General features: G+C 38.5%; 1 protein-coding gene across 3 annotated transcripts in view; it reads right to left on the minus strand.

Annotated features, from left to right (window-relative positions):
• LRP6 (LDL receptor related protein 6) overlaps nt 1-18,631 on the minus strand; it is a 123,383-nt gene that overhangs the window by 25,942 nt on the left and 78,810 nt on the right. For all 3 annotated transcript variants that reach the window (XM_042889885.1, XM_042889884.1, XM_042889886.1), the window contains 4 exons: nt 7,431-7,647; nt 5,837-6,126; nt 3,491-3,717; nt 884-1,068 (listed from right to left, as the gene is read on the minus strand). In XM_042889885.1, the coding sequence (XP_042745819.1) occupies nt 884-1,068; nt 3,491-3,717; nt 5,837-6,126; nt 7,431-7,647 (919 nt within the window). The remainder of the gene's footprint in view (nt 1-883; nt 1,069-3,490; nt 3,718-5,836; nt 6,127-7,430; nt 7,648-18,631) is intronic.

The raw sequence follows: 18,631 nt of genomic DNA on the forward strand, positions 1-18,631 counted from the left end.
AACAACACACCAAAATTCATGACAGGCTAAAGGAAAGCATTTATATTACAGGCAATTCCTAGTAATGCACTTCCCTGTTTTGATTTTTTTCTTGCTTTTTTCCCACTATTGGTAACATACTATTTAAAGTAGACATAATCCTTTAACCTTAAGTAATGGCTAGTGATAAAAATAATCTGAATAATTTGAAATACAAAGCAGTCTGCTCCCATGGGTACAAAGGTGTTAAAAACATGATGCAGGCAAAGTTGATAGGATGTGGGTCCACAATACCCACAATATCCCTCCCTGGGATAATGAAAGAACAGAATGTTCCATCTCATTTTAGCTGCAAGAAACAATTTATAAAACAGTTACACAGACCCTTATATGAGAAAGAACACTCCTGTACTAGCCAGGAACACTCTCCAGCATGCAGAATAGTAGGAAAAAATTACTGAACCCTGGGGATACCGAGAAAGTTTAAAATCAAATCGTATTAAATTACATTCTGAAAGCTAACCAAAAAGCTTTTGGTACCTTAACTTTTTCTCTGACTTTCTAGACATGATTAAGTGCTTGGTATGTATTTGACAACATTCTTCAGAGCAGAAAAACAAGACTCCAAAACACAAAGTTGACAGCTTTGTCCTACATATAACTGAAAACACATATACAAAATTGGTATAATTTAAACTATGAGCAACTATTTTTGACAAAAAAATAGAGGCACCACTACATATTTTATTGTGTATGCATTAATTTTAGAAGCAAATATTGAAGATGTGTAGGTTTGGGAAAATCTATTTTTGTCTGAAGACATTTATCAAGCAACAAACTGTCACGGGGAGCTGTAAAACAGCAACAGTATCCCTGTGAGGCTGTCCAGGACTCTGGAGCTCACCTAGCATGTTGGAGGATTCTATCAGGTTAGTATCAAGGTCAGTCCAGTACAGTCGTCTTTTAGCATAATCAATAGTTAGGCCGTTGGCACGTCCCACATTTGGTACCAGAGTAGTCCGGTCACTGCCATCCATAGAAGCTCTATCAATCTTCGGTTTACCACCCCATTCAGTCCAATACATAAACCTGATTGAAATGCCAAGGAAAAAAAAAATTTAACAACAAAAAAAACCAACAAGCAACTCAAGGGAAGAAACTAAACTACGCAAAAATCCTTGGAAAGAGTAAAAGAAAACAAGACTTGTAAATCCAAATATTTAATAGGCCCCTTTACAATATATATATATTTTCCAAAATACAAACAAGGAAATTAGTCAGGTTTTCTCAAAATGCTTCCAATGTTATTTTTTCCATTTGGAGATGAACTTTCACCAGCAAATTTTGCATTGAAGTACTTCAATTTTAACTAATCCATGCACATCAGTTAGGAGGCAGAAGGCTACAAGTTGGGCATGTTCATCTATACCTGCTTATTTAACAAGAAGCTTTCCATAGCACTCAGCTTCTGTTTTTATTCACTGTCCATCAAACTCAGGAATTCAAAAAAGGAAGAAATTCACAGTACTTCTGTTAATAAGCTCATCTGCTTGTAACTAAGTCAATCAGCTATTCAACAGCATGCTCCATTTTTGCTGAAGGCAGAGTGAAACAACACTGTATAGCTATGTATTCACATTCCAACTTATGCCATCTGGCAGAATCACAGAATGGCCAGGGTTGGAAGGGACCTCAAGGATCATGAATCTCCAACCCCCTGCCACATGCAGGGCCACCAACCTCCACGTTTAATGCTAAACCAGGGTGCCCAAGGCCCCATCCAACCTGGCCTTGAACACCTCCAAGGACGAGGCATCCACAACCTCTCTGGGCAGCCTGTTCCAGTACCCTCACCACTCTCTGAAGCACAGACCTATGTGTGTTTACATTTTCTTTAGGCACCGAACAGTTAAAGGGCTGTATATTTGACATCTGGTGTCAAGCAGCTGCTCACTTCTTTCAAAATGTAAAGCCCACATAATTTTTAAAATGAGACATAACTGGTCATTCTTAACATCTTCAGTGACCTTAGTAATAAGCACCTGTCAATTTTTTAATTTAAACCAATACACAGTGGCAAAGCTTGCTCCACCACTGACCGTCACGTATGCTCTCTTCAGACACCAGGAATACTTCTACATTTTTCCTTCTAATATTTAAAAATGTTGCAAGTTGTGGACAGCATGAATTCATGTGTTAGAATTAACTCTACCGTAGCAATGTCATGAAAACTTGCATATGAACTATAATGACATAGTTGGACTCTAGAACCAAGAGAAGTCTAAAATTTGGTCTAAAATTAAACTAAATTGTACCGACTGTGGTGAAGATCACTGGAAAAAAATAAAATAAAATCACTGAATTGTACTAATCCTTGGAAAAAACTGCTCTCAGCATAGAACTTGAATCAAGCCCTTGTGCCAATTAAGCAGATCTAGTAATCTGGTTTTCGATGGTCTCTGATATACCAGTAAAGGCAGTGTCTGGCATATCGGGGCTGAATCTTATCTCTGTGCCTCATTGAGGTAACAGCAGAACCTGTTTCAACTAAGCATGAAGACAGCTGCTACTTCCTTGCTGAAACTAAGCAGGAGGGATAGGTTTTCAGGGTGCTGAGTTTTCTGTATCGCTGCAATTCCGATAGTGTCAGTAGAAACTGATAAATTCACAGCACCTGAAAATGGAATTCCTTCATTTGTAAAAAAAAAAAAAGTCTAAGTTCCCTCATTTGTGAAATAAGAATAATACAGTGCTGGTATAACATCAAAAACGATCTGTAGTAATTAGTAAACGTCAAATGAGCATTTCATGGGAGAAGAGCTCTTTCAAAAGCTAAATAATTTTACCTTGCCTTGTTCCCCTCTTCTCCTCCTCCCTCAGCTTATTGCCTCACTTTCGCTGTATACCTGAATCCAACTCAGCAATTTCTTCACAGGAAATCTTCACTTTCAAGAAAGGTAGTTATATAATTGCTTGTACTTTTTCCCCTATCTTTGCTTCACTTAGCCAGATTGAAAAAAAGGCTCCCTTGTCTGAAGAAGCAAATTTTGTCTTATTCTCAGACTTTAAGTTTCACTTGCTTACTGTCAGGTTAAATCCATTAAAATGTTTTTTTGGATCCTAACTTGTAAAAAAAATAAGTAAATAATAATACATTTTTAAAGGATCCTCATTTTTAAAAAGGACAAATATTTTCTTTCCAACGCAATGGCCCTTTTCTCATTAACGAGTTCCATAAACCCAAGTCTACTTTGATTCTGTGGTTAATTAAAAAACTAAATGTAAATCCCTTTTTAATGAGCTTCCCTGATTTTCTGTGTAATATTCTTAATGATTATTCAGGACATTAAGAACATACTCTTTCAGCCCTCATACTTTAAATTACCAGGTTATATTCCCCAGCTCAATTCTCTTAGGATTTAAACGCAAAGCCTAACTAACATGCCCTAGAGGAAGCATTAAGAGGTTGTTTTTCAACGTTCATAAACATAAAGTTAAACTAGCAAGTTACCCCTCTGCAGGATCCAGTGCCAGTGCCCGGGGACTGTCAAGATCTTTCCACACCAACACTTGGCGATGCTGGCCATCCAGCTTTGACACTTCGATGCGATTTGTTCCAGTATCAGCCCAATACAAGTTCTTTCCCAGCCAATCTACGGCCATGCCTTCAGGGTAATCCAAGCCAAACTCTACAACGTGTTCCAGTGCGCTGCCATTCATAAATGCTCTGCTGATGGTCTTTGGGGAAGTAAAGATACACAGGCAAATTAGAAATTTTACCAACCTGTCATTAGGCTGGTTGTTCTCTTTGTTGCATTTTAAGCATTTTCAGATTTTAGGCATCTCACAGGAAAGAAGATCATACAATGTGCTACTTATTTGCAAGGCAAACAATGCTGCTATTCAGAAGTAATGATTTACTATACTCTATGAAAGTATTCTATGTCAATTACAACAGTGGTCCACTGGGGAAATAAATGGGATAACTAGTATGGTTCAATTAAGCAGTCTACATGCCAATGTGACCTTAACTTGGTGCCAGCTTTGAGAGGGAAATATTTCAGCTCTCCCAGGACAATACAAAACCATCGATGCTACAGCATGGAACAATATTTAAAGCAACCTAATGAGAAAGTTCAGGACAGAATAGCAAACAGATGAAAAGATAATGGCCCACTAGCTCAGCAGTGTAAGTGCTTTAGTACTGATGGTTTAATTTAATTTCAGTAAGCATGATTTCTTCCAGGTCTTTTACTCTAAAGACTTCTTATAATTTCCACCATAATCAATCACTCTACATGATCTACACTCTACATCAAGCAAACAGCGAATAAAGCCAGAATTATGTTTAGAAGTTTAGGCATTCCATAATTTACTATGACCAAGTATAAGTATAAGCCTGAAAGTAAAGGAACAACATTAATACATTATAAAACTATACTTTGTGCCAGACTCCCTTTTTTTTTTGCCCTTTGTACTCCTCACTGCACATACTTCTAACACATCAGAAGTTAACTAAACGTTTGATTTTTGGTTTACTTGTAAGTTCAAGTGCTATCTGCTAATTACGCAGTTTGTGACTGCACACAGTGGGGAAATGTTTTTCAGTTTTCACTTTTATTACCCAGAAAAACTGATAGTGGGATCTTCCTTTCATTTTCATTTCAAACATACTCCAAATGAATATCATACCTAAATAGTTCAGCCAAGTTCTCTCTCTCAAACTAATTTAAACACTACGGTTTTTAACTTTTATCATTCTTCTGTTGTACAGATCCACAAGTTATTATTTGCATGGGTCTCAATCCAAGTGTGAAAAAACTTACTTTAATTAAAAACTAATTTTTGGTGCTCACAATTCTGACTACATCTACAGTCCATGAAAAACATGGTAAATAACTAGACTTGCTAAAAACAGAGGTAGCAGACAGACAATACACTGGCTTCTGTCACTCTATTAGTGACCACGTTTATACAACTACCCTCAACCTTTTATTTATTTGTTAGTCTAGACCCTACCCTTGATTGACTAATCTTGTAACGTGTCTTATGTGCAGTAAGTATGCGAGTTAATGAGCAGGTAAGACCTATTTTCACTTTCTGACAAAAAACTGGATCCATTAAATATATGAGGGCTGCTCCAAAAGTAATGCTTCCTATTTTATTATGTTGTTCCCTGATATCAAAGGCAGATGTTAGCAGTATGGCAGAAGAGACTGAACCTTCCCACAAATATTCCATTACATTTTGTTGCTGTATGAAAGATGGCAGCAGACAGAAAGTCTGACAAAATGGCATCTGACATGAAAGTGTGCATGAAGCAAAGGTCTGTCACTGTGAGGGGTTGAGCATTGCGTTTCAGCTGTGGTGACAGCAAGTTACTTCTACTGGTGCAGATTTTTATGAGCCCAGCAGCAGGCTGTTATTCATCACCAATGAAAACAAATAGCTAATGGTGGTGAATACATTGCAAGATAGTGTTTTGTAGCTGAAAATTTGCTCTATTGAAGAGCATGATCTTTGTATCTATTGTAGTTTCCATGGAAATAAATAGGAGGCATTATTTTCAGAATGACCTACACATTTGACAAAAAAAATCTTTAATCTCAAAGACCTCCTGCTGTTTGGTACTCTTCTCAGCTTTCTGCCGTAAAACTTCATTTTTGCAAACTTATCCTTTACATGAAACTTGCACATTAGATTTAAATGATTTACATGAGAGAATGCTTTCCTAGTTGGAACCAGCTCTCCTACCTATCCCTTGAATCTTGTAAAACATATTTGTCAATCCATTCTTATCTATTTCAAAAATCTTGCAGCAAGTTAGTAGCCAATTCAGAATATCTTCCATCTCTACCTTCAATGAAATATCAGTCCAGTAAATTCGATTGTCTGTCACATCAAAATCCAGAGCTGAAGCTTCTTTAACTCCAGTAAGCGGAATAGCAACATTGTTGTTGTTTGTTTCTAAAGAGATCCGTCTAATATCTGCTCTCCGAGAAAACAGAAGGAAAGCTTCTGGGACAATGCAGGTCTTCATATCATTGATGAGCTCCAAGCCTATGGGACAAGCGCAGCGAAGGCCTTGTGGTCTGTACAGGCACAAATGGCTGCAACCACCATTATCCTCTGCACAGGGGTTTGTACCTAAGCATGCAACACAAGGAAAAGCAATCATTACAAGTTGTCTTCATTTGGAAGAGAAAGTCGGACCTCACACGCATCAACAACAGCATGAGCCCTTCAAGAAATAGAAGTAGTTTTCCACCTTTTGTCCTGAATGAATTTGTTTTTGTTTCTTCTAGTCTTTTAGAGGGATGTTAATTCATCTAGCTGGAAAACCAGCACTCCTTTTCCTGAAATAAACCTAGCAATACGGGATGAGATCAGGCCTCAAGCATCAATAATACTGATTCATAGCATAAGCACAGAAGTGAAGGCAAATACATAAGAAAACAAGTGCAAGTCCTGTCACTTTTAATAACACATTGGTCTAATTATGTACCCCATTTGCATTCCTAGGGATGGAAAATTTTGAGATTATTTTCACATCCACTTAATGGCCTCTCCTTTCCAGAAGCTAGTAAAGCAGCTCTTTGCAATATTAGCACATACACCTGCATGCGCTAGAAATTCACCCGCCATTACCAAGATCAGTTAGCCAAGCAGCTGGAAAGAGGGTTATATTTCAAATACATGTACTGTCAAGCATCTTCACGTAGCAGCAATACAAAGATATACCTCAACTGCACTTAACTAACTCCATGGGGTACAAACCAGATGTGGCACCAAGAAACTGAAAGCCCTGCCGACGTGGCAGGATATTCAGGGAACGTGACAAGTTCTGTGATTCCACAACTCAACTGTATCAGTGTTTTGAAAACCAATTTGAAATTAGATCCTGTGTTTTCATTCCATAAATACCACAGAGCATAACGTGCTTCTGGTTGTTTTTAAAAATGATTTTGCAGTATTCATTTGAAAAACACTGAACAGACTACAACTGGCTCATTCTTAGCTCTTGATCACCAAGAGCACGTGTTCAGATTGCAGGATGATTCCTACTACAGATACAACTCCAAAAACAGCTGGGCTAATCTAACAGCTGGCTGTTCTCATTTTCCCTGATCCTCTCCTCCTTACTGGATCCAGGGGTGTTCAGACCTATGAGGTGCTCCAATTACCTAAGCAGGAGAATGGATGGGAGTGTCATGGACATAGGGAATGTCTGGTGGTTTTTTTTTTGGTCTTACTGTTCAGCCAGGTTAGAGAACTGAAGCACCACACAAAAGACCTACCACACTCCTTCAAACTGCAGCCTGCAGCTGTCGGAGAAGAAACTGTATTCTGCCCATTCTAAAAATCTGACCTGTTATAAAACAATCCCTTCAAAAGGACACTGGTGAAATTTTCAATTTTATTTTACTAGCATGATTTGTAGCGTCACTCACCAATTATCTGGTGTACATTAGTAGCTTTGAGGCCCATTAGATCAGGCAGTTGATCTATGATGATTTCTCTTTCTGCTGTCCGCTTATGCACACGTTCAATGCTGCGTCTTTGCCAATCTGTCCAATAAACATAGTCTCCCAATAACGTGAATCCAAAGATGTGAGGAAGTTTGTCCTCTACAAGAACTCTTCTCCCAGTTCCATCAGCATTCATCACCTATGAATACACACAAATGCAAAAAAACTTCCCGTTACCCAAGGATATTTTAAGATTTTAAAAAAGGATAACGATAAACTACTGTTTTCAGATCTCTCTCTTGGTCTTGCCTTGGTGGAATGAGATAGCCATAGACAAGTCTATATGATTTCCCATTCTTCCCATGGCTCAATCTTAAAGACTTGTGCAGTTACAACCATAACTCTGTCAGACGGATGATGTTTTGTGGTCAGAAAAATGTCCTAGCACATGAGAAATGAGAAGGCTGGTTTGGAACAACTCCTACCCTTCGCCTATGAATGAAGGGAGAGAGAGGAAAGGCACAGAGAAACAAATTCATGCCTTTCTCAGCATATGGTATAATGTGCAAGTCAGTAAAATAAACTATTTTTAGTTCACTGAAAAAAAACATTAAAAAAAAAAGCCATAATCTTCAGAATAATTAAATTCTACCTGTATAATCAACGAATATAAAGATGTTATAATTATGAAATAAACAAGAGAATTTGGCAAAGCAGATTATAATAACAAAAAGAGAATAGAGAGAAAGCTTACCCAAGTCCTGGGCTCACTGCAAAACTCCAGAGGAGGGATCTCCAGAAGAGATCCTTTCCCCCTGGTAGTCAGCTCTTAAATGGGTCTAGGAGAGGGGGAGGCAGGCTCACCCCTTCCTGCCTTCGCCTGTGCCCCCAGGGCTGACGTATTGCTCACCTCAGGTGGTCAATCAGAGCTTCAGGCCGTGACTCAGCAGTTCCCATACATTACCTTACATCTGTTCATGGTCATAAAACCCTAGACACTGTCACATTTACTCTCAGTATGTTAGGAGGGGAAGCAAATCTTTATAAGCACAATTCCTATATTAATATGAGAGGGACTTGGAATACTCTCTGGTTTCTAGGAGTAAGCTCTGCTTTTTTGTTATTTTGTTTTGTTTGCTTGTTTTGGTTTGTTTTTTTTTTTCCTTTAAGTCAACTACTTTGAGGAATTGGATTACCAAAAACAAACAAACAAATCTCCAGTCTACAAGCATATGCAGCAAACTTCTACACACACACCAATAAATACATATGTTTCACAAAAATGAGATGAGGCATTACTTAGTGGAATGCTTTTTCCTGTGTTTCCACTAAGACCCTTCTGAGAGTCACTGTACTTGCAGCTATACTTTGTGCTAAGGAGCATTTACCATTTCCAAACCTGTAACTTATGTCCTTTAATGCTGATAACCAATTCCAAACATAGCTTTTCCTATCACAGATTTAGATAGGCTCAGAGCCCAGTATAATTGCCTGATTCCCAGACTCCCTCTTGAAAACAAACTCTGCTCTTCCAATTTTATTCGGCTTCAGAAATTTCCAGCATCTGCTGACTCAGTTCCTAGCAGCATGCCTTCTACGTTCTGTTTTGATAAATGAGGCTCCTAAACAAGAGTAATGGTTACCTTCAGAACTGGAGACACAGATTTAACATTCATAAGAATTATAATCCATGAGTCACAGTCCTTAATGCCACTATGTCTTTAAGAAAACATCATTATCACAAAGGAAAACTGCTCGTTCCTTTGCCTACACTCCTTTCTAGCCATAACACGCATCTTAAACTTCTGGGATGACTTTCACTCTCTCCCTAAAATTACTGAGATAAGCCATTTATTTGCAATGGATTAATATATGGTAGTAATTAGTGCTTGCTAAGTGAACCAAACAGATATATGGGACAGACAGATACTGGGAAGTTAATCGACTCAACATGCACAGTAGTAACCAGTGAAACATAACTGCCATCTTATCTGATATCACACATCCATGTGATATTACTCACTGTAAATACCTGCCAATTAGGTACCACCACAGAAATTGTTCCATGGCACTACAAGGTCTGTCCTCACTTTGGCCACGCATTAGGAGATTTTAATAGAATCTCATCAGGCTAAAGTATCAAACAGTCTAGAGTAAGCAAAGTGGCAAGGGATATAACACGCACATAAAATATGTGATGAAATACAAAGAATTACTAAACAAACTCCAAAAACTTTCAGCATAATCTTTGCATGGACTGAAATTAATTTGCACGACTGAGTCCCAGCTGATACTGCTTTCTGCATTCATACACTTTCTCCAGCCTCACATGGATCAGCTGACCACAGTGAAGACTAGCACAACCAAATCCCCCATGTGTGAAACCCATCTTCTACTATGAGGCAATCTCTCCAGTGCTCTATGCTGCTTTAACCACAATATGGTGTGGCTTTCACATTTTGAGGCCATTCTGAATACTGCTAGCCACAGTAAGAATATACACAACAGGAAACAGATGCAGTGTAACCACAAACACCACCTTGACTGAAAAAATGAGAAGTTCCATGAAAAAAAAGAAAACCAAGTACAAAAATTAAACAGCCTCAGAAAAATGCCAGATGTTCTGCCTGTAGTATAAGTGTTTTGCTTATCATAAAACAGTAATGAATGCAAATCTATGGGCTCAAACACACAGCTTATTCAAAACAAATAAATTAGTGCTGAAAATGTGGGCATATTTTAAGATGCTGTATTCAGTGGTCAAGAAAAGCAATTAAAAAAACCACTTTATTTCTAAAGGGTTATTTCAGTATTTAAACGACAGACTAGATTAGAAAGTGGTATGTTCTAAGGGCCTTTCTTGCTGACAGATACCTCGGTTTCAATTCACTTTTGAATACCGGTAATAAGTGTGATAAATAGGCTAACGCAGAGAATTCCCCTTTCTGCTAATCTGGGGTTTGAACTTTCAGTAATTTACATGTGTCATTTCATTTGTCCAAGACTAGAGCTCAGCCATCACACAAACCTCATCTGTGAAAATGCCATATAAAGTATTACTTTAAGACAGTTGTAAAATACTGAATTCAATCCACATATCCCAGATATTTCAAAATACATTTCAAAAATACAATTTCAAAAAACATAGAAAGAGATCTTGAACAAGGCCCAACATATACCTGAAATAGTTTAGGAACATGTAAGATTTAAGTTTAGTTATTTCAGCCTTGATTATTCAATTATAAATATTTACATGCACTGTTTCTTCGATGCAACTTATTGAGTCACTTCATGATACCACTAGTCATTTTGTTCATTTTTCACCTAAAGCAGGAGCGTCCAACCTGTGGCCCAGCATGTCTCACAGTGAAGCCCATTCCCCACCCTGCCATTAGAAGGCAGCAGCTCTTGGGGAGAGGCCACAGGTACACAGCCATCACTCATCAACAGCAAAACCATCAGTGCACTATTAACAAGATGCCAATGAAAGCAAGGGGTGGGGAAGGGGAGGGGCAGTGCTGGCTGAAGTGATGGCACATAATTGTATGTATGTATAATTTTGAGACACTGGCTAAACACAGGGCTCTGAGTAGCAAAGAATATGCAGCCATGCTTTCTGTTTTGGTAAAAGAATTTGAAAATACAATTATAGAATCATAGAATCCTTAGAGTTGGAAGGAACTTTTAAGGTCATCTAGTCCAACTCCACTGCAATGAACAGCGACGTCTACAGCTAGATCAGGTGATCAGAGCCTGGTTCAATCTGGCCTTGAAAGTTTCCAAGGATGGGAGTTCCACCAGAACAGCCCCAGCTCTCTCAGCCTGCCCTGACTGGTGAGGTATTTCATCCCTTGGATTATTTTTGTAGCCCTCCTCTGGACACACTCCAACAGGTCCATGCCTCTCCTGTACTGAAGACTCCAAATCTGGATGCAGTACTCCACGTGAAGTCTCACCTGCACAGAGTAGAGGGGCAAGTTCACCTCCCTCAACCTGCTGGCTGCTCTTTTTTAGATGCAGCCCAGGATACAGTTGGATTTCTGGGCTGCGAGGGCACACTGTGACTCATGTCCAGCTGCCCATCCACCAGTACCCCTAAGTCCTTTTCAACACGGCTATGATCAATCTTTTCATTCCCCCAGCTTGTACTCGTCATGGAGGTTGCTTTGACCCAGGTGCAAGATGTTGTACTTGGCTTTGTTAAACCTCATGATGTTCACTTACGCCCACTGCTCAGTCTGTTCTAGGTCTATCTGGCATCCCATCCCCTGGGCATTTTAACCGCGTCCCACAGCTTGGGGTTTCAAGGCTGCCTGAAAAATCATGTATTTACATTTGCAAGACCATTTCCAGTTGATATAAATATATGACATGCAAATTTTTAAACAGAATGTAGAGCAGCAATCAGATATTCAATTCAAAAATCTGATCATGTCTCTCTATTGGACTTTCATAATCCCAGTCTTAGCAGAGAAAAACATCCTTCGCTTCACAATCACACTTTATTCATGTCATTGATTTTTGGCAGAACACACATTTTGAACAATGATTGTCAAGGATAAAGTACAGGAAGAGTAAAATTTCATCAGAACTCTCTAATGAACACCTTGATGCCGCTCTGAGAATTGAAACCACTGCCACTGAACCAGCCAGGTGTCTTGGTTTCACAACAAGGTCAAATATTCCACAAGTTTTATGTTTTTGTTTCTTTCTCTCTCTTCTTTTTTTTTCTTTTTTTTTTTTTTAAGAAAAATATTAAGAATCAAAATATTTCATTACTTGCATATTAACAGTACTGTATGTTTTGCAAGGGCTGCTCCAAAAGTAATGCCTCCTATTTTATTACCTTGGCACATAAAATCAGAGCTGTCTATTGGTGACAGTATTGGCAGTAGATGTTGAACCCTTCCACCAATATTCCATTACATTTTGTTGATGTGTGACAGATGGCAGCAAAGAAACAGTCTGACAAATGGCACCTGACATGGAAGTGTCTGTGAAGCAATGGTGTGTCACTGAATTCCTCTGTGGAAAAAACTGCATTCATTGGCATTCACTAATGGTTTCTTATTTGTTACTGAGATGAAATAGTGAATATGAGCACAGCCACAGTGAGGCGCTGGCTGTTGACTTTCAGCAGTGGTGACAGTGGGTCAGATCGTTGTGAGCGTATCATACAGGCTCTTTTACATTACGAGGGAAAATGCATAGCCAATGGTGGTGACTATGTTTAAAAAGTGTTTTGTAGCTGAGAATTTGCTATATCAAATAGTATTATTGTGTTTTTTGTATCCTTTGTCCTTTCCATGGAAATAAAGGGAGGCATTACTTTTGGAGCAACCTACTCATATGCAGCCCAAGATAATTTCTGTTCCCTAAATTTGGCTCAAGCAAGCCAAAAGGCTGGACATCCATGATCTAAAAGTACATGAATCTTAGTGTATGAGAGACATAAAAAACACTACCTCATTAAACCTATTTGATTAAGGAAAAAAGAAAACTGGGACCCCATCTTTCTTAAAAATAACTTGGAAAGATAGCTAGAATGCCTTCTTAACATTCCATTAACCTTTTTTTTTTCAGACTGGTTTAGTGTATTACGTGCATTATGTATTTTCAGCTTCTTGAAGCAACATGTACAGAACAGAATGATTTTCCTGTTGTGGATGCAGTAATATCACACAATTAAAATGTGTCTACTGCTAAAAAACAGTAGCTCTAAACGAGGAAAGGGGGACAATGACCCAGTTTTATTACTCTTCCCATCTAAATAAAATAAAATAAAAATATCTTGATCAACTGCACTCTCTTTGAGTGAGCAGTCAAAACTTTAAAAGTGCCTTAAGGAAATTATTCTCTCAGTGCCACTAATGTACTGGCAAAATTCTCCCTCAATTCCAAAATGGTAAGGAATATTTCAGATATGAAATGGGAAGACAACTCAGAATTTTACTGTAGAAGAGATATATCCGGAATCTTCTATATTTTGTTCATAAACAAAGTGTCTCCAGCTAACTCTACAATTTCTTACTTTTAATTGCTTCATAATAGCTATCATAATTTTGAGTTTAACAGCTCCAAGCACCCCCTGTTTTCTTTTGAGCTCAAATCACTTTCCCAAAGAATTCAACTTTATATTTTCCCTGAGCATGGATAATATTCGTAATAGGAATACAGTGAAGATAAATATGTAGAAACAGAAGAGACTATCTTTATAAATTGCCCTTTTAATCACACTACACACAGTGTACAAGTTCATTATTTTTGCAAAAGGAGAACTGCCCTAGCTCACTGATCAATCAGTGCCAACAAAAGAATTACACCTCAATGATGGAATACAGTTTCAGAAAAAAATTGGCTGAGTTTTCAATGAAAGTGACCAAGTCAGGTAAGGTCACAAGCAGACAGGGGAGAAAGTTTACATTTGCAACCAGTGTGACAATCAGCTGTGACATCTAGGAAATTTCACACAACACACACACTCACACAAAGGAATATTACGTTTGTAAAGAACAATCCAAGACAAAATATCAAACTGAAGCCATGAACAGGTTGAGAAGAGATTTTCACAGGTGAATGAAGATGTCTGGCTGTGGAAATTAATTTTGGCATATTAATTCACAAGGTGGATCAGCAACAGTCTGAGATTGTTCTTTTATGTGAATATAGACTATTTGGGAATAAGAGAATACGGGTGCAGAGAATCGAGAGCAAGCTCATTACTGAGATTTTGCAGACTAAAATTCGTCAGCAAAGTCTAATGAACAACCACATGCATAATTCACAGGAAGCAAAGAAGGCTACCCAAAACCAACATGAACCCGCACAGTGGTTCTGGGGGACAATTTCAAAATATAAAGTTTGGCAGCCCGACTTCTGATGCTACCAAACATGGGCAAAAGCTTCCGTGCTTTCCCTTCCTAAGGGACTTACTTAAAGTACCTTCCCCTAACAAAATCATCATTTATAACTTGCTCTTTGCCAAACTCCAGACTCCTCCAAGAATACCTATAACTGATTTTTTTTAATGGAAGAAAAAGAGAAAAAAAAAATTCTGCTGTTTGGGCTAGTCCAACTGATTCACAGAATGGTTCGATAAGTGACTAAGCCAGTGCAAAGCCAGGGGTCAGACCTTGGGATGCTTCCCACTCTTTTGGTGGCAGGAAGCTGTTATGTTGATTCAACTTTTCATATAGCAGAATTACTTAAATTCTGAGACTCTCTGCATGCTCAAAATATTGTTTTTCACTGTAAGTATTTACCAGTCTAATAGAAAGCACTAAGTTTCTTATAAAACTTTTTCTTTTTTTTTCCAGATATTAGACTTTTACAAAGTTACATTACAGGCAGGACCAGGGAAAGCAATACAGATGAGAACTACAAGTTCTCTGTGCCAAGTTAAAAAACAAACATACAACACACCACCGTCTGAAAAAAGCTGATCATTAAGAAGGATCACAAAGACCATCTCAGTCTTTTTTGTGCTACTGTTAAGTCTAGAAGGAAATAAAAATGCCAGAATAATGTTAAGTTAATGGAAGTTAAGGAATAATGGAGACTGACAGAACCACACCAAGCTGAAACAGAAACAGAAGATAGCTCAGTATCTCTTCACATCACCCTCCACCACTTAAAACAATCACAACTGTTTTGAATACATCAGGCTTTTACATACAATCATAGCACTTGATTTGGAAAGGACCTTCAAAGGTCACCTGCATTGAACAGGGACATCCACAGCTCAATCAGGTTGCTCAGAGTCTATCCACAACCCCTCTGGGCAACCCGCTCTTGCTTCAGTACCCTTACTGTAAAAACCTATTTTCTTATATCCAGCCTAAATCTCCCATCTTAATTTGAAACCATTTCCCTTCTCCTATCATCACAAACCCTGTGAAAGGGCCTGTATCCTTCTTTCTTACAACCCCCTGTTTAGACACTGAAAGGCAGCTATCAGGTTTCCCCAGAGCTTTCTCTTTTCCAGGCAGAACAGTCTAAACTCTCTCACTCTGGGGAGGGTGCTTCATCCCTCAGATCATTTTTGTGTCCATTCTCTGGACATGCTCCAACAGGTCTCTCCTGTACTGAGGACTCCACATTTGGGCACAGATGTTGATGTCTTTGGATCTAAACTGAATGAATGCTTTAAACACTTTTTTTTTCCCTTTTTTACTTTCATATTAAAACACTTTGAACATCTGCATAAAGTACATAAGTGGCAACTGTATAACACCATGGTGAAAAGTTGTTTTTTTCTTAATAACAAGTGAGCAGTAGCACAAAGTCTTAGTTTGACATTTACAGTCTGTGGCTAAAACCCACTCAAATGGTTGCTATTTGTTCACTGTGTATTACAGTTTTCCTGTCTTTGACTTAATCATGAAATTTAGTTCTTCATTAATTCAGAAGATAAAGAAATTACTCAAGTGAAAAATGTGCAAAGTATGAACTATTTCATTTTTATATAATCTACAGTTTTCTTACTGGAGGCCCAGCAGGCATTAAGAAATGAGCAGAAGTTCCCTGACAAAGTAAACTGCAAAATTTTGAAACTTGGATGAAGAAGGGGAATCTGTCTTTACCCCACCCCTGCAATACAAATGTGGTGTTCTTTGCTGAATGTAGACCTTGCGTGCCACAACCAGGTGAACAATGCATTGTGGACAAAATTAAGATGAATGAAGAAAAGATAAGGTGTCCTTGTAAAATAAGAAAAGCTGAAATTCGAAGGATAGGGTATCCCTGCAAAACAAGATAAAGCTGATGAATGAAGGCTGTGAAAAAGAACTGGTTAAACAAACTTATTTTGCAGATACATAGCAGGAGATGCTAGCTTAGCACCTGCCTGCAAATCCTGCTAGCTTGACAGGACAAAGAGGGATGGACTTTGTTAAACAGGATACAAACACAGCTCTATAGTCGGGAAAAGCAACAAACTCTGAATCCAGACTACAACATAAGTACAGGCAAAGGAAATGAAGTGGGGTTAGCTTCAGGGGAGGGATAAGTGCATGGCAGGCAAACTAAGAAGAATGTGAATCTGAGTACCTCAGCCAATGGGGAAAAGGACAGTGCTCACTGATAGCACCCAGGTATGGAGATAAAAGAGGCTGTGACCTCTAACAGGTTGAGAGATACTTCTGGGAAGTGCCTCCATTAGACTCCCTTCATTCGAATAAAGGAAGCTAAAAATTCCTCTCTCTGTTCTGGGGATAAAGAGCAAGCCTGTTGGAGCAGAAATTTTCCCAACAAAATTAGGAACAAAATCAACTTGAACTACCCTACTTCTAATACCTATGAAAAGTGTAATGCAATTTTACAAAATCAGGTGTGTTTAACAATTGTTTTAAAAAACAGACCTGCTTCTGTTTCTCCATTTTCCAATGTCTGTTTCAAAATGTGGTGGATGGGGATATCATTAATGATCAGGCTTTCAAGACATCAGCATTTCACAACATAAAAATATGCTACATGACAACTTTGCAGTCAGCAAATAAGCAGCAAGAGCTTAGAAAACAAAATTTCCTTATTAGGCTGGTAGTAAAATTGAGGGAGTTGTCATCAGAGGAAAATGCAGCCCTGCAATTTCAGGATTAGAATGTGAATTAGAGCATTCTCTAGATGCCAAGCTATTAGCTCCTGGGTTAAAGACAAAAAGGTCTTCTCTGTTCAAGAATTTTGTACTCAAAATGTCTTAGTGGCATCCGCTTTCTGTTGTCTGACAAGGGGGCGTTCTGAAAGCTTGTGTGTACTTATGCTGAAAAACAGCAGGATGTAAGATTTTCCATATTAATCATGAGGATTAGACACAGTAATGCTGGGCACGGCTAATAAATTTAGGAATGCAGAAACACTTCAAGTTAGAGCTGCAGTCAAAAATCACTGGAGAATGGTTACATTGTATAGGAGGCAGTCCTTTCTTTAAACTCACCACTAGTAGGTGTAAGCGGGTGTCATCTCTACCTCTGAGTGAAGAAGAGGAAAGATGAATAAAGAAAAATGAAGCACAGACTGAAAAATTGTGAGAAATCAGCCATATAATGATTATTTCCTCTTAATGCACACAGCCACACATACACACATCCATTCATAATTGCTTTATCAATACGAGATTTGCTGACCATTTAAAATCCAACCTATGCCTTAAAACAGATAGCGTACGTGCTCAGAAGACAAATATTCACTTGAGGAGGAAACATAAGACCAATTCAGCAGAGCAGATCATACATTTTTAACCTCATAGCACGGCAGGAAAATGCTTTAAACCTGTGGCAAGTCAATGAGAAATCTTCCCTACTGGTAAGCACAATAGCAGCCATCCATTTCAATAGAAGTTTATCAGCAGTGAAACCTGACCGAGATAAATGACGAAGCTGTTGAGCCACAGCCTGCTTCTGCCTGCTGCAGGCTGCCAGATAAAATGGGAACAAAAGCTCCCTGCTGTACCCCCTGCCAGTCTCCATTAACCCCTGCTGATGCTTTATTATCGTCTGGGGGCTCCAGAACAGCATAGCATGAAACAGTGCATAAAATATAAATAATAAAAGCTCCTATGTGGCACAAACAAATCAGAAACATAGCTTGCAAGAAACATTAATGTCAGTTGAGCTGCAATTAAATAATGTTTCTGAAGAACTCCACACGCTGGAAAGGGAAGAAGTATGCTTTCTTTAAAACCCTGTATGAAATAGTATTTAAAGTATACGAACGCATTTCTCCTGTTTTTATCCCTGCTCCCCATCCCAAACACACACAGACACACACAAGCAAAGCAGAGACCAGGCATGAACCAGATATTTTCACATTCAATTCTAAGTTTCTTATTTTGACCCTGCCACAAACACCTTCTTTGTTGCACCTCCTCCACTGTCTTTTCCGCAAATGCAAGCTTAAAAAATTTACAGAAGGTCAAACCACCTCCTAGTAAACAGTTATTAAAAAGAAATAAGGGTGAGGAGGGCAGGGAAAGTGTTACAAGTCTCAGGATTCATGGTTGCCATAGGAGAGAAAGGCAGTGAGAGGAAAAGGGAAGAGTTGAAACGTCAGTAATATTTTAGCTATTGTAGGTAATGACATCATAGCCTGATATTTCTGTAGCTTACCATGGCGCAAACGATCTAATATAAAAAAACACAGAGACCACACAAGATCCTGGGGAAAATTCACTAAGATTCATCGGTAAT

The sequence above is a fragment of the Lagopus leucura genome, unplaced genomic scaffold (genome assembly GCF_019238085.1).
Source record: "Lagopus leucura isolate 7727_CA_CO unplaced genomic scaffold, USGS_WTPT01 Super-Scaffold_100159, whole genome shotgun sequence".
NCBI classification, from domain to species: Eukaryota; Metazoa; Chordata; class Aves; order Galliformes; family Phasianidae; genus Lagopus; species Lagopus leucura.